Genomic DNA, 14,896 nt, shown 5'->3' with positions numbered 1-14,896 from the left:
AGAGGGGGGTTTATTTTTAATCTCCAGAAACATGGCTGACCCAACAAACATAACTTCATCTTACAATCCGACCTGTGATCTGGCTGTCCCGTCAGTCAGCCCTGTCTTTATGGTTGCCTACAGTCTGGTGTTTCTGGTAAGTTTCAAAATTTAAGATTACGCTCTGTTTGAAATGTAGTTATTACTGAAGTCCTGTTCTCTCGATCCCTTCTGTGTCCTCTTAAGGTGGGTTTGTTTCTCAATGGCATCATCGTGCGGTTTTACTGTTGTGGAGCTCGGCAGCAGGCATCAAGCAGCTTGATGGTCTACCTGAAGAACCTGACAGCTGCTGACTTCCTGCTCTGCCTCTGTCTGCCACTCCGCATCACCAAGTACGCCACCAGCTCTCTCACCATTCGGAGGCTCTACTGTAGCTTTGGAACTTCTGCCTTCTTCCTCAACATGCAAGCCAGTATCCTATTCATGGGGTACATCGCTGCCAACAGGTAAGGAACTAATAATTTATCATTTATTGTAAAAGTGACGTCTGCACTGATTCGTGAGTTTGTCTACTGCCTCCTTTCTCTTCTCTCTCCAGGTATCTGAAGGTGGTCCATTCTTCAGGGCCCCACTTCCTCCAGACAGTACGAGCTGCATACATCATCTCCATGATCACCTGGGTTAGTGTCCTGGCTCCAATAATCACCTATACCATACTATTTTTCATTACTCAACAACCTCTGACCTCTGACCCTGGTTGCTGTGAAGCCCTCATTAGTGCATCAATTAGACCGATCTACAAAGTCTTCCAGGCCTCCTCTTTCATACTCTTCCTGTTGGTCCTCATATCCCTGGTCTTCTTCTACTACAGCACCTCCCGCAGGGTGTTACAGGAACAGAAGAAGCAGCTGGCCTCCCGCCACTCTGAGAAGCTTGTGAAGTCTCGCAGGAACATATTGGTGCTTGTCAGCATTTTCTGTGTTTGCTTCATCCCGTATTACTTGGTTCGGCTTCCCTTGGCATTTAAGTTGGGCGGCAGATCTGTGCGTCAGGTGTTCTACTATTTAATGGATGCAACCACAATACTGTCAGTTTTCAATGTCTGTTTGGACCCTCTTGTTTACTTTTTCCTTTGTAAGAGTGTCCGAGCTCAGGTGAATCTGAAGATTCCATCCAAGAAGACCAAGAGCCGACAACCAAACAAGGGGAGTGAGTGGAGTGAGGAGCAGCAGACAGTTGTTACAACAGCAGCAAGTCAAACCAGTGAGCTGTAAGAAAAATGTAAACAGTTTAAAATATCCAGATTTACTTGAAACCAGGCCATGGATCCCAATTCAGTCTGTGAAGGTTCTCAGTCATCCAGGTCATCATGGTCTCCCAGAAGCTTCTTCAGTTCTAGGGTCAAATGATACCAGATACTCCCAGATACTAAATCTGGACCCTAGAACTGAAGAAGCTTCTCGGATGAGAAGTGAAATGTCTTTAAGCAACTTAAAGAAGTCCAGATGCTTTTCTTTCCGAGCTCCTTTGATCCCAGTTGAGATAAATCCTCTCCAATTAAAAATGTAATGTAAAAAATCTAAAATAGGAGGACAGAAAAGATAGTGTTTACAAGAGTTTGCAAGTTACAGTGTCTGATTTAAATAAACTGAACAAGTGGTCACATTCATTCCAACAATTCATATTGTTAATATGCCTGAAAAATGATTTCAACATTTTCACAAATTAAAATGATTCTTTCTGCCTCTCAGCAGTAATTTTTATATTTCAGTGCACAAATGAATAAATGTTTTCACAGCTTCTGCTTATTAAGGAAAGCTCTAACATTTCTGTGCTTTATAATGTTTCTCTCGCTGCATAACTAGAGATGTCTGATTCCACAGTTTTATTCTGTCTTCATTAAAGACAAAGTTTTCATGTTGGTGTGTTCAAACCTTTGACTGTTACCTTCTCAGTTTGTGAGACACTCTCCTGCTGATGTCACACAAAAGGAAACTATAACTTTTCTCATTCAAACCAACAATAAATTATTGAATAAACCAGTAAGTTTAAAAAAACAGCTTCATCATGTTTTCCATAAATGAAATTTGATTGAAGACAATCAAATTCAAATGTACTTTATTTCAGTTTTATTTATAAAGCACTAATCACAACAGTCACCTCAGGGGCTTTATATTGTAAGGCAAACTGAAGACAGGAGAAAAGACGTGCTGTGGAAGAGAGCCAGAAATTAGTAGTTGCTAATGATTAAATGAAGAGATGTACATTCAGAACTGTTGTACTGACTCATGAATCAGCGATGTGACAGAGCTCTGCTGGAGTGTCTCAGTGGGAGCAAATCTGCATCTAAAGGCTCATGTAGCTCAAATGTATAACATAAGTCATATTTACTCGGTAAAAATTTAGGATGATTAACTTTGGGTAGGACGTGATAGAGGTGCTGATGTAAAAACAAAATTCTGTGTCAGACTGAAGGTGATGTAAAGAGATGAATCATTTAAGTGTCTCCAGCTGTGTAACTAAAGCCTTTTATTGATTATCTGAATAAACTTATTTATAATGTCTGCAGCTCTGCGCTGTGTGAAGATAAACGCCCTGAGCCAACTATTGTTGGGATTTGGTCTTTTTAAAGCACAATGTGTTCTTTATATACTCATTTTTTGACAACAGAAGGATCAGCTGTTGTTTGCTCAATAAAATAGAAGACATCCATGTGCATTACAGCAGGAACTACAACAGGAAGTGATGCAATGGACTTCACCACACATGCCTGGGCACCAAGGCCAAATTAGCACCAAGTGACTATGTAAGAGATTTAAAATAGATTTTAAATAATTATTCTGTTGTGAGCGTTACCTGACAATGAGTGGTAAGGGAACCTATATGTATTCTACATGTACAAGTATTGTTAAATACGATTTGTATAAGTCAGTTAATTAACTACGTTTCAAAGACAAAAGTATTATTCTGCAGATTCCTTCCTACAGTCAAATACCACAAAAACAGTTTGAAGCTTAATTTTTTGGTGTATGTTTTAGATATTTTTGTTTTGTTTTATTTTTTTACAGTTTCATTTCCATACTTTGATTTTGAACATCTTTCTTTTTAGTTAGAAACCCACATCTTCCAATCAGTGAGTGAATCACACATGTCTGCTCCTCTTGTGAGTCTCCTGATTATTCTTTTTGCTCCTCTTCCTCTTGGTTTTTTTCACATTTTGATTTCTGGATTCTTGTTTTGTGATCTTTTTAAACATGAAAACCTAAAAAAAACCAAAAAAAACCTCTCGCTCCTATTTTGCACTGGCTGTGTTTGCACTGTGTCTGCAAGAACACAGGCTGAAATATTGTGTTCATTTATATTTGCAGGCAGTTTATCACCAAGAATGTTCAGCCAATGAACTTGGTGGCTTGGACTGTAGCAGTAGGTTCACCTCTGGTGTTTTTAGGCTTTGTATCCATATTTGATTATTATTCTATAATATATTTGATGTGCAGCAGCAGATGGAAATTAGCCAGAAGCTAAATCTGTTACAAGGCATGCTTTCTCTCAGCTGTACACAAGCAGATGGCTGTTTTTTTCTTAACATTGTGGGTATGTTTTAATATAAAGCACCTTGAGATCAAGTACCTTAAAGCTTTTGTGCTCAGTATATATAGTACACTGCAAATACATTTTATTAATTTGTAATACAGCAGAAGTGTGGTGTCCAATGTTAGGAACTGCTGAAGGCTCCCCTTTTTTGAGAGTACAGCATGAAATCAGCAGAAGTAAAAGTTAAATGTTAAGTTAAGATTAAGAACCAGCAGGACTCACCTGTCTTCGATGTATGCCTCTGAAGCGATCCCCTGCCGCATCACTGTAGATCAGACAACACAGTGACGACACTGCTAACCTGCAGGCTTTCCTCTGCTTCCTGTGTGTCTTCACTGCAAACAGCGGTGACAAAATGTTTGCACAGACAACACAGACATATCATTGGTCAGACTGAGGCTCGAGCAGTGTGTTCATCCAAAACAGAGGACTTGGAAAACGTGATCATCCAAGCATCTTCCGGTGCGTCTGTGAAGTGAAATGACGTGTTAAAACTCATCAATCTTATTAACAGTTTGCATCAGCAGCTTTTCTTTGTGAATGCTGAGGGGGAAGTACTGAAGCACACATCACACACTCAGGGAGACGTGAAAGGGGAGGGGTTTATTTTCTGAATAACCTTTTCTTTTAGCTCACAAACAGATGACACCAAATATTCCTTTCACTGAAGCAGAGCAGGAGAGACTGAGCGTGAACAGCTTGAGTCTAATATTTGCTGTAGCGCTGGATCATTAATAAAAGAGAAAACGTTTTATTCTGTTTGAAAAAATCTCTCCAAGCAGTTCAAAACCATGCAGTGCAAGTGACCTCGTTTGGGCTTTGTGGCTGTTTCATTTTAATTCAGTGTCATTTTAATCGCACAGTGGTCAGTGTGTTCACTAGAACCATCCACACTCAGCCGCCTTCTAAAGCAGGTACAGTTACAGCTTTGTGTTGTTTGAAGCGTCATCATTCCTGGACGATCAGCGCAGACAGAAAAGGGCTTCAAAGTTTATCTCATGGGTATCAGTCAGAAATATAAAAACAACTTTACTGTATTTATTCTACTTTAGCCTCCTGTAAACTCAACATGTTCTTCTAATATTATAGTTTTATCTTCCTTTGTGAGATCCGTCGCTCTGCTGCTGTTAGCCTATCCATGTTTGTTATTGATCAGATACGTGAACGCACTCTTTTAGTAAACCCTGGGTTGGTGTTTGAAGTTTATAACCAACTTAAAGTGTCCTTTTAGCATCAATGATGATGTCTGGATATGTTATTAATATTATTGTTGTTATTTTGAATCCGTTATTACATTCAGGACACAAATAATGATGATGTCAAAAGAGAGCAAGCTGTTTATTGGTTGGTTGAGAAAGTCTTCAAGATAAGACTCCAACATTACATTGAGAATCATAGGAAACGAAGCGAGACGTGGGACTATTTATACTCTGAGGAAAGAAAGAAAATGAGAAAATGCAAATACTAAATACAGACACAAGAAGATTCAACGATGACGTGACAGTGACGGTGGAACAGGAAGTGATACGAGGCAGAGGGAGTAGAAGGCAAAGTACCGAGAGCTAAAATTTCCACTCACACTAATTAAAACAGTAGATTACAGAACTGACGGTCGTCATTAGAACAACCAAAATGTAAAACCAGATCTCACAGACACAAACTACGACTCAGAATTAGGAACATCCAAAACTGTCACACACCTCTGACCAACAGCACCCGCCTCCTCCTCACTAAGATCACGAAAGCTTCAGAGTGTTTTCTAGAAGCTTATTCAGTTTGTGTGGGATCCTTCAATATGATCCACGGTAAGCAGACGCGTCAGATTCAGTTACAAACTGTGGCACACAGGGCAGTATCTGAGGCAATCTGCCCCCACACGCACACTACGTGGGTTTATTTGTGATGTGTGTGTGTGTGTGTGTGTGTGTGTGTGTGTGTGTGTGTGTGTGTGTGTGTGTGTGTGTGTGTGAGAGAGGCAAACCACACTCTGTGGGAGTGCAGACTTCACTGTAGCTCAGCTATGTGCAATTTTATGTTAGAGGAAGTTAACTCGTGTGGGTTTTTGTGCAATTCTATGGAGTGATATGGGACGAGAAAGAGGAAACTGAATGCACCAAGTAAGAAAACAATGAACAAATGAACAAAAATATTTTGGAAGGAAGGACAGGAGGAAGGAAGGAAGACAGGAAGGAAGGGAGGAAGGAAGGAAGGAAGGAAGGAAGGAAAGAAGAAGATGGATTGCACACAAGGAGCTGTTTAACATTTGCAAACTCACTTGTATCGAGCAAAGGATGATAGTTTTATCCTGTCCAGGTTTGCTCCGTTTATATTCTTCTTCTTCCTCTTTTTTGTTTCCTTGTTTGTTTGTTTTCTCTTTGTTTGGTGGTGGTGGAGGTTTAATTTAGTAATGTAGATTTTTGTTGGAAAGAGGGATCATTAACTAACTTTGTTAAAATAAATACATCGATCGCTAGTGAACGTCAGCTGACAGAAGAACTTTTCATTCTCACTTCAGACGTATTTTGTCAGTTTTTTAAAGACATCTTTTCTCCTTATATGTCTTGTCACTTGGTTCTCACTCATGTACACGGTGTACATCACTTCCTGTTCTGTTTCCTGTTGTAACACACAGTATTGTCTTCTTCTTTTACCGCACCACTGAACAGCTGCTGTTTACGCTGTCAAAGTGAAAATATAAACCGCACATTTGGGTCTCGAACAGAACGTTAGACAGACGAGAGAGCAGCCTCCTGTAAGTCTGCTACCATGTCTGCTGCTTTTCAGCATCCCCCCCCCCCCCCCCCCCCCCCCCAAGCATTTATACAGGAAGATGAGCTGCTAATAAGAGAAGAAACCACAAAACACTCACTGGTGTTTAGGTGCTCTGTCGCTTTAGAGGCACAGCTGGAGAGCAGTCAACCATTTTAAATGAACAACCCCCCCGAGCCTCATTCCGCCCCAGGTTTTCTAACCATTTTATCCCTGCACGTTCACCACATGTTGTCCAAAGAGAATCACCCTGAAGTCTTTAAATCACAAGATTTCATTCATGTCATGACAAATTAGTGCTGAATGGTAGAAAACTTCCACTTGGTACTTATTCATTTATTGATCAAACACGAGGCTGATTTTCAGCAGATTAACCTCAAACCAACTGTGGAACAAAGAGGAAGACATTTTCTGGCTTGTTGTTCCCAACAAGGGGGGGGGGGGAGTAAAGGAAACAGGAGTACAGAATGAGCGAACAATATAGTAAACAATGAAAATGAAGGCAAAGTATTTTTACTGGGCCGATAACCATAAAGGGCTTTGTACACGAGAATGTGTAAAACTGGCTCCAACACGAGGCAGTAGAATATGAGGATCTAGCTTTTTAGACCCTGTTAGACATTTTAGTTTTTAGATTTTAGATCTATACTTTGTCAGTGTCAGAGAAAACATGCCTTACACCAGATTTAGCTGCTACGTTATTCCATCTGACGTCCTACACACTTTGCATAAGACATATAATTTCCTCATCATTTCAGAGTTCTGTCTGGGCGCCTCCTCTCTTTTGTAAAGGCCTGAACCACCTGACTTAGAAGGCATTTACAAGACATCCTAATTATTAATTTCCTTTGCTTATCCTGCTTTGTGTCCTCTTAATGTTTACCCCTGAACAGCTTCATTATGAAACTTTACTTTTGTCGAGCTCAGCAGCATCCAGCAACTAAAAGGTCTATCTGAAGAACCTGACAGCTGCACTTCTCTGCATCACCCACTATGTCAGCAAGTCATTTATTTTTCCAAAGCTCTGCTGCAGCTTTGGTGCTTCTGCCCTGCCCCTCATTATGCATGCATGCTTCTCTTAATGGAGTACATCACTTCCAACAGGTATAAAACCTTTAATGTTTTCATGTGGCAGCTCAAGGTAATATTAAGACAGCTTTAATTTGCTGCTGATCAAACCATGAACTTCTCTATTTACCACAAATCACTCTACACCAGTTACACCATCATCTCCCTGTCGTTCTTCATATCGTCCGTCTTCTTCTACTACAGGAACTCCCACGGAGTGTTACTGTCACAGCAGAGGCTGCTGGCCTCCTATGGCTCTGAGAAGATTTTGAAGTCTGACCACTATGGTGGTAGTTTCCAATGTCTATCTGGCCTTTTTGTTTAGCTTTTCCTTTGTAATGCTTTTTGGACCCAATGGAGGCTGGGGATTTTCTCTATGAGGACAAGGGGCAGCTCAAACTAGTTAACGGTATATAAAACTTTAACATTTTATAAAATGCCCACATTTCCAGTTTCTGCAGAGCTCACTGATCAATAAGGGGCTGAAATGAACACTATCACACTCCCACACAAACAACATGAGGGTTTCTGTTGCTAGCTTTCAGCTATTAGCACAACATCTTATTTAACATGAATAAACTGAACTAGCCTGTGATCAAATTTATACAAAAGCATGATATCTGAATTTTGATGTCTGAAAAAATATATTAACATTTACACCTATCAAGATGAACTTTTCACCAGGAACTGTTACATGACATAATACAAATGAAAACATAGATAATGTCTTAATTCTTTTGATTATAAGAAAAATTCAATTTCTCTATTTTTCAATTTTAATTTTTTCTCTACTGTCATAACTACAGATGTTTGATTTCATAAATAAAGATGAAGAGAAAAGTTGATAAGACAGCAATTCTTCCAGAAAGAAGAACACTACTGCATCACTACTTGGTACGGCAATAGCACCGCCTACAACCGCAAAACTCTCCAGAGAGTGGTGCGCTGAAAGGATCACTGGAGGAGAGCTTCCTTCCAGGAAATCTACAGGAAGCGGTGCCTGAGGATAGCGGGGAGGATCATCATGGACTCCAGTCACAAACTGTTCAGACTACTTTTGTCAGGCAGAGGTTCTGCAGTATCCGGTCCTGAACCAGCAGACTGAGAGACAGCTTTTTCCATCAGGCCATCAGACTGCTGAACACTTCACAGACACATCACTGTCACTTATTCTTATGGTTCTTGTATTTTGCACACCACGTTTGGCTTGTGAAGCTTGCACACAATGTGACAATAACAGTGATTTGATTTGAAAGAAGGAACATCCAAACTTCAAATGGCAAAGGAGTGAATAATAAGCATGGGAGACCAACCCAAAAGTGTCCGGAGTGACACTGTGACCTGTGGCGGAGACTGGCGTAGTTTAACATAAACTTGTATTGTTAATGAACACTCAGGATCCGTGACACTGGTTTTTCTGGTCTTATTTGTGAAGAGAACATGCAACGTACATTGGCTGCAGGTACTGTCTTCTGCTAGATGTAGTGATAAGGACACTAAAACCAAAGAACAATAAGTCAGTGGTAACAAACAGGAAACAAGTGTAGTGTAGCAAGATGTCTAGCAGTTGTGTTTCCTGATTTACACTGACACCATTCCTTCTTAGAAGAACCAAAGCAACTATTCGTCCACACAGAAAGCTGCAGAAACAGAGGTGAGTCCCGTTAGTTTCTCACCCTCACATTTATTTTTTACTTCTACTGATAAAGGCATGAATGAATAAGACCATTTTTAAATTACTCCCAATTTAGGAAACAAAAATACTCAGCTAACTTCCGACAAATTCAAAAAGCTTATCTGATTATACGTTTATAAATCTGTTACTGACTAAGCCAAGTACAATGATGAAAAATCTTTACCGCACCATTATATTCAGTCATATCATTCAAATAAGAGCTCTTTTCTTACAAATACTGCATGTGCATTTATCCGAGTAGTTAACCAACCTTTTCACCACAGGCACTGTAAGAGAGTGTGCTTGTGTCTATGAAGAAAACACAACCTGTATCAGCTGCAGGTACTGCCTCATGAAAGCTGTAGTGATACGGACACTAGCAAAAAGTGAAAACAGTGAAATATCAGTCAGCAAAGATAAAGAGATAAAAGCGGCCTGTGGCAACTTTGTGATTGAACGTGATGATCGCTTGTTTTTTAGCAGCGTGATTGCAAACTATTTATAGCAGCTTTAATCACATGATGGGTCTGCATTTTCTGTGTACCCCTTTCAGTCACAGCAAACAGGAAATAAGTCAGAGTTCAAAGAAGAAGTGCAGCAACCACGTGTTTTCTTATCTGTAGTGACATTATTACATCCGAGAACAACCAAAGTAACTTTTCCTGCTTACAGACGACCTCTAACCCGAGGAGAGTCCTGTTTGTTTCTCATTCTCAAATCTGCTGTATTTCTACTAATAGAAAACTAAATAAATAAGAAGATTTGGAATCAGTCATTACATAGGGAACAAAAATACTTAGCTGTCTTTTCTACTGTTCAAAAGGCTAATCTGTCTACATCCTGGGTGTCTTTGTGCCAGCTGCACTGATGAAAAACGTTATGCTCAAACACGTGGTTAATAATGGACGAACTGTGATTGGCACATCATTATAGCCAGTGCTAGATATTCAATAATCCCACTTCATTTTTCTGCTGTGACAGTGTGAGGTTATCTGAGTAGTAAAGCTTTAAGCTTTGCTTTTAACAGTGCAGGTGCAGTACTATCAACAACTTCAGGGTTGTTCATTAAAGATAGCTGAAAAGTGAATATTTGGTATTTCCCATGGAGATCACAAAAGCAAAGAGCGACTGCTGTGGTTTAATTTAAGAACTTTTTTGACTTGCTTTCTGAATTACTTGGATCTGGGATAACACAGAAATACTCAACATCCACTATTCTCTTTATTTATTTTTTGACCATCAACATAAATATTTTGATGTAACTTGTGTTTACACTTCCTTGTAAAATCTCCAAGGTTTTCTCACTTTTCAATGTAAAGAATGGAGATTTAACCCAGTGTGAAAGTTTTTTTGTAAGTAGCAAGTGCTCAACTCTCATTGGATGAAAAAAGGCGGTCCTACATATTTGTTCAAATGAAAAGACTTTTGCTGGTCGTAAGTGACTCTAAGGTTTCTCACAGTAGTACTGGAGTCTAAAGAAGAAGACTGAAATTGTGATTAATAGACAGAGTGGGTTTACAGCCAGCACACCCTGTGATTTAATAGCTGACAGAACCACTTCTAGCAGCAATAATTTGAAGCAAGCATTTCTGTAGGATTATATGAGTCTTGCATTACTATAGAGAAATGATTGTACTTGGTAATGGGTACGAGATGTTAGTGCTGATATTTGTTTGTTTTTTACTAACTGTGCTGCTGTAGATTATGGGCACACATTTACACTTTAGTCTCACCTGTTCAAAGGATGCTGGCCGACACCATTTATACACAAATCTCGATAAAAACCATGTGTGTAAATCAACCTTTTCTCTCCATCATAGCAGCCAGCTCTCTGTAGTAATGCCCCCATATTTAATGTCTGTACTCTCACCTCCTCACTCCTGCCTTTCCTTCTCTCCTGCTGCCTCCTAACATATGTCCTCCCTGCTTTTCCTTTGTCTTTGCCCCACAGTTTCCACCAAGCACCCTGTTGGTCAACAGCACTGGAGGCAGTGGTTGACCAAATTGTATTAAAAGACTGCTGCCACTATTGAGATGTTTAATTACATTTGATTGATGTTGTTTTCTTTCCACAAATAGAGTTTGCATAACAGATGATGTCACTAGCAATTTCCTATACAGTATTTGCATTTGCGTTAATTTTGTCTTTAAGGCTTGTTCATCATGTAAAAAACAAATATAACTGTTGTGCATTGAATTGAATTTAGGTAAACTGTCAGTAAACTCCACCAGAAGGGAAAGTGCTGTTTAAAAAGACAAATATGGTGGATTTTAGCATTTATCAGAATTTAATAACATTGGTTTAACTCTGATTTAACAAAACAAACTAAGAAATTATGAAGTATTTTAATGAAGATGGTGTATTTAAGACTGCTATTTAATCTTAATCTTTATATCTATTTATTGTTTTACTGTACACCGAGGGCCATGGGAGCATTGCAATTTCAAATTCCTGTGTATGACTGTAAATATGGTCTTTGACAATAAAGCTAACTTTGAATTTGTATTTATTTTTACCTTCAGAAACATGGCCGACTCAAACAACATCACTTCAAACCAGACCTGTGTTATGATCGATACATCAGTCAGCACTTTCTTTATACTGGTCTACAGCATGGTCTTTCTGGTAAGTTTCAAATCTTCAGACTATGCTCTGTTAGAAATGGGTTTAAGGATCACAGTGCATGTACCAAGGTAATGTTTCTTCCATTGTCTATGTCCTGCTTAGGTGGGTTTACTTCTCAATTGCTTCATCATGAAGTTATACTTTCAACAGCAAGCATCTAGTAGCTTAATGGTCTACCTGAAGAACCTGACAGCTGCTGACTTCCTGCTCTGCCTCTTTCTACCGCTCCGTATCGTCCACTATGCCAGGAATTCTGTTCCCATTCAGAGACTCTACTGCACCTTTGGAGCTTCTGCCATCTTCCTTAACATGTACGCCAGCATCATATTCATGGGGTACATCGCTGTTAACAGGTAAGGATTTCCGAATGCAGTTGATGTCAATTTCAAAACTATATTAATGGGTCGACTACAAATCCTGCACTCCTGAATAGAGAATGGTGGTGTCTTTTAGTCTCAATGACTTTTGTAGATTTAGCAGAACTATTACTGCTTAGTGAAGTACTGCTTCCTTTCTCTTCTTTCCTCAGGTATCTGAAGATTGTCCATCCTTATAGGACTCACTTCCTCCAAACAATACAAGCAGCCCGCAAGATTTCCCTAATCACCTGGTTGATTCTGCTGGCTCCCACAGTTATCTACAACATCCTGCTTTTGATCACTCAGCCACATGTATCTGCAGGTCCTGGTTGCTGCAGTGCCTTCTTTAGTGAATTCGGCAGTGTGCTCCACAAAACACTCCATGCTGGCTGCATTAGCATCTTCCTGTTGGTCTTCATATCCCTGGTCTTCTTCTACTACAGCATCTCCCGCAGGGTGTTGCTGGTACAGCAGAGGGAGCTGGCCTCCTCTGGCTGCGAGAAGCTCCTGAAGTCTCGCAGGAACATGTTAGTGCTGGTCAGCATCTTCTGTATTTGTTTTGTTCCCCATCACCTGGTTCGCCTTCCTTTTACTTTTCTATGCAGCAAGGGCTTTGTTGGTCAGGTGTTATACTACTTGAAGGAGGTGGCTACCTTAGTGTCAGTTTTCAACATCTGCGTGGATCCTGTTGTTTACTTTTTTCTCTGTAAGGCTTTTCGGGCCCAGTTGAGCCAGAAGACTGCATCGCTGAGAGCACATGTCAATATTCAACAATCAAAGGAGGAGAATGAAAACACTGAGCAACAGCTTATCATCCTCCAATCAACAGCAACGAGTCAAACCAGTGAGCTGTGAGGAAAAGTTCAACATTTTTCAAAATTAAAACAGACACCTACACAGACATCATTGATGTTTATATTTCTATCTTATGGCTATTAGTACAATGGCTGTTTTAGCTAGAATAAATTACATGGGTGTTTTCATCCTGTCCACATGTGCAGTATTGAAAAAATATCTCTGTCCGCAAGTAAATGCAAAAAACGAAGTCAAACGCTGTTAAGAACATGCCAAATCATTTTTTTTGTGTGTCCTGTTTGGATCTTTTGCCATCAGAATTGTTGTCTTAAGGCCAAGAAAGATGCGAAGTGGATTTATTTATTTTCATCATGGCCTTGCCATATTGGTCCATTTGATTGACCTTTATTATAATTATGTATTTATTTTACAAATGGGACAGACATGACTGGGGGATAGGACAGAGAGAAAGAATGAAAGAAAGAGAGGGAGAGAAAGAAAACCAGAGGGAAGAAGAGATGGTGAGAAAGGGGGGAGGAAAGAAAGAAAAACAAACAAAACACCTGGATCACCTGTATGGAGAAAAAAAACAGAAGAAAGAAGAAGAAGAAAGCAAAACCAAAAAAAGAGCAACATAATAAAAACAGCACCATCACAATAAACTAGCTAGCAGTAGATAACAGTAGATACTAAATACTAAACGATATTGTGCAGCACGCAAGATAGACAGCGCACAATGTGCTTTGAGGCAGCAGCCAACAAAGGTGTAGTCCGCGTCTGTGAACACCCGTGTGTACACCTGTGTGCACACCTGTGTGGATCAGCACACTTGTATTCCAAAGGTTTCTCCATGTAACGATCTGCTAGGGAGTGTGGGGAGCCACAGCCCCGTCCTCCAGGGCATGAAGCAGGTATGGAGGAGATCCAGGCCCCAGACATCCAGAGGCCCCAGAGTACGAGGACCGAGGAGGACCACCAAAAGGGGGGGAACCGTGCCACCCTCCTGGGAAGAGCTGAGTAGAGCCCCAAACGAGAGGTCACCCAGCACCTACGGAGCAGAGGCCAGAGGGGGTTGCAGTGGCGTGCCCGCGGGCTCTGCCGGCAGCCAGCTGTGCCAGAGAGGACTGAGCTTCAGGCCCAGAGGCCAGAGGACTGTTAAATTTCAGACACTTTGATAAGTCTTCACATATCTCACGCCAAAACTTTTGAACTGGTGGACGGAACCAAAGAGCGTGGATGTAATTGTCCAGTGTATTTGCTGTGCAATGTGAGCAGTTGTTGGAAGGCGTATAGCCCATCTTGGACATCCTATGACCAGTATAGTGCACTCTGTGTAATATTTTGCATTGTATTAATTGCAAACTGGGATTTCTGATCCACTGAAAGGTTTTTAAGTATATCTGAGACCAAAGGTTTGGGTCTAAGCTGATCGATAAATCTGCTTCCCATTTTGCAATAGGAAGGGATATTGATTCATCCATTTTAGAACGTGTTCTGTATATTTTAGGCAATAATTTGGGGGGTTTTAGACTAAAAAATTGTACCACACTTGGTGGTGTTTGTAATTCAGCTTCACTGGGATTGAATTTCTTTTTTTACTATGGATTTAATTTGTTGATATTCCAAAAATCGTTTCTTGTTGATCCCGTATTGTGTAACTAGTCTGTCAAACAAAATAAAGTCTGTTCCTTCCAATATATGTTCCAAGTATTTAATTCCTTTGCAACTCCAATCTGGAAAGTTTATCATATTATTGTTTTGTAATATGTCAGGGTTGTTCCAGATAGGTGTACGTTTGCATGTCATTTTTAGAAACTCCCACCATGCTGTCAGAGAAGAGCTGCTATTGATGCTTTTAAAACATTCATGTCATTTGATGTTTGAGCTGATAAATGGTAGGTCTGAAATTTCTATGTTATTACATAGTGCCTGTTCTACATCTATCCAAGGTTCATCTAAGAGGGTGTGTTTAAACAATCTGGAGATGAACTGAAGCCTGTTGGCTAAAAACTAGTGATTAAAGTTAGGCAG

At 40.1% G+C, this 14,896-nt stretch overlaps 2 protein-coding genes across 3 annotated transcripts; both read left to right on the top strand.

Moving 5' to 3' along the window:
• Positions 1 to 279: 279 nt before the first annotated feature.
• Positions 280 to 1,283, top strand: LOC146712850 (G protein-coupled receptor 87-like). The gene is made up of 2 exons (XM_085452652.1): positions 280 to 485; positions 578 to 1,283. The coding sequence occupies exons 1-2, from the start codon at positions 301 to 303 to the stop codon at positions 1,251 to 1,253; spliced, it is 861 nt and encodes a 286-aa protein (XP_085308778.1). The 5' UTR covers positions 280 to 300; the 3' UTR covers positions 1,254 to 1,283.
• Positions 1,284 to 5,633: 4,350 nt separating this feature from the next.
• On the top strand, positions 5,634 to 14,527 carry LOC146712849 (P2Y purinoceptor 14-like). Of its 2 annotated transcripts, XM_085444799.1 has the most exons (5): positions 5,634 to 5,886; positions 8,217 to 9,064; positions 11,609 to 11,711; positions 11,814 to 12,064; positions 12,241 to 14,527. In XM_085444799.1, exons 3-5 carry the CDS (start codon positions 11,613 to 11,615, stop codon positions 12,923 to 12,925), a joined length of 1,035 nt encoding a protein of 344 aa, XP_085300925.1. In that variant the 5' UTR covers positions 5,634 to 5,886; positions 8,217 to 9,064; positions 11,609 to 11,612; the 3' UTR covers positions 12,926 to 14,527. The 2 variants fall into 2 exon arrangements, with proteins under 2 accessions (XP_085300925.1, XP_085300917.1); XM_085444791.1 differs by lacking the exons at positions 5,634 to 5,886; positions 8,217 to 9,064 and having other exon boundaries at positions 11,437 to 11,711.
• Positions 14,528 to 14,896: the final 369 nt, after the last annotated feature.

This window comes from Copadichromis virginalis, linkage group LG3 (assembly GCF_057382275.1).
Source record: "Copadichromis virginalis isolate Kocher_CV1m ecotype Utaka linkage group LG3, C_Virginalis_male_GT1.1, whole genome shotgun sequence".
NCBI lineage: Eukaryota > Metazoa > Chordata > Actinopteri > Cichliformes > Cichlidae > Copadichromis > Copadichromis virginalis.
Note: the sequence above shows the minus strand (reverse complement) of the source record. Positions and strands in the feature narration are given on the sequence as shown.

Excerpts from the sequence above, each read along its gene's own strand:
- LOC146712849 (XM_085444791.1), top strand. The coding sequence starts at position 11,544 with ATGACTGTAAATATGGTCTTTGACAATAAAGCTAACTTTGAATTTGTA. Across the intron at positions 11,712-11,813 it reads TCTACAGCATGGTCTTTCTG|GTGGGTTTACTTCTCAATTG; the intron begins GTAAGTTTCAAA and ends TGTCCTGCTTAG. Across the intron at positions 12,065-12,240 it reads GGGTACATCGCTGTTAACAG|GTATCTGAAGATTGTCCATC; the intron begins GTAAGGATTTCC and ends TTCTTTCCTCAG.
- LOC146712850 (XM_085452652.1), top strand. The coding sequence starts at position 301 with ATGGTCTACCTGAAGAACCTGACAGCTGCTGACTTCCTGCTCTGCCTC. Across the intron at positions 486-577 it reads GGGTACATCGCTGCCAACAG|GTATCTGAAGGTGGTCCATT; the intron begins GTAAGGAACTAA and ends TTCTCTCTCCAG.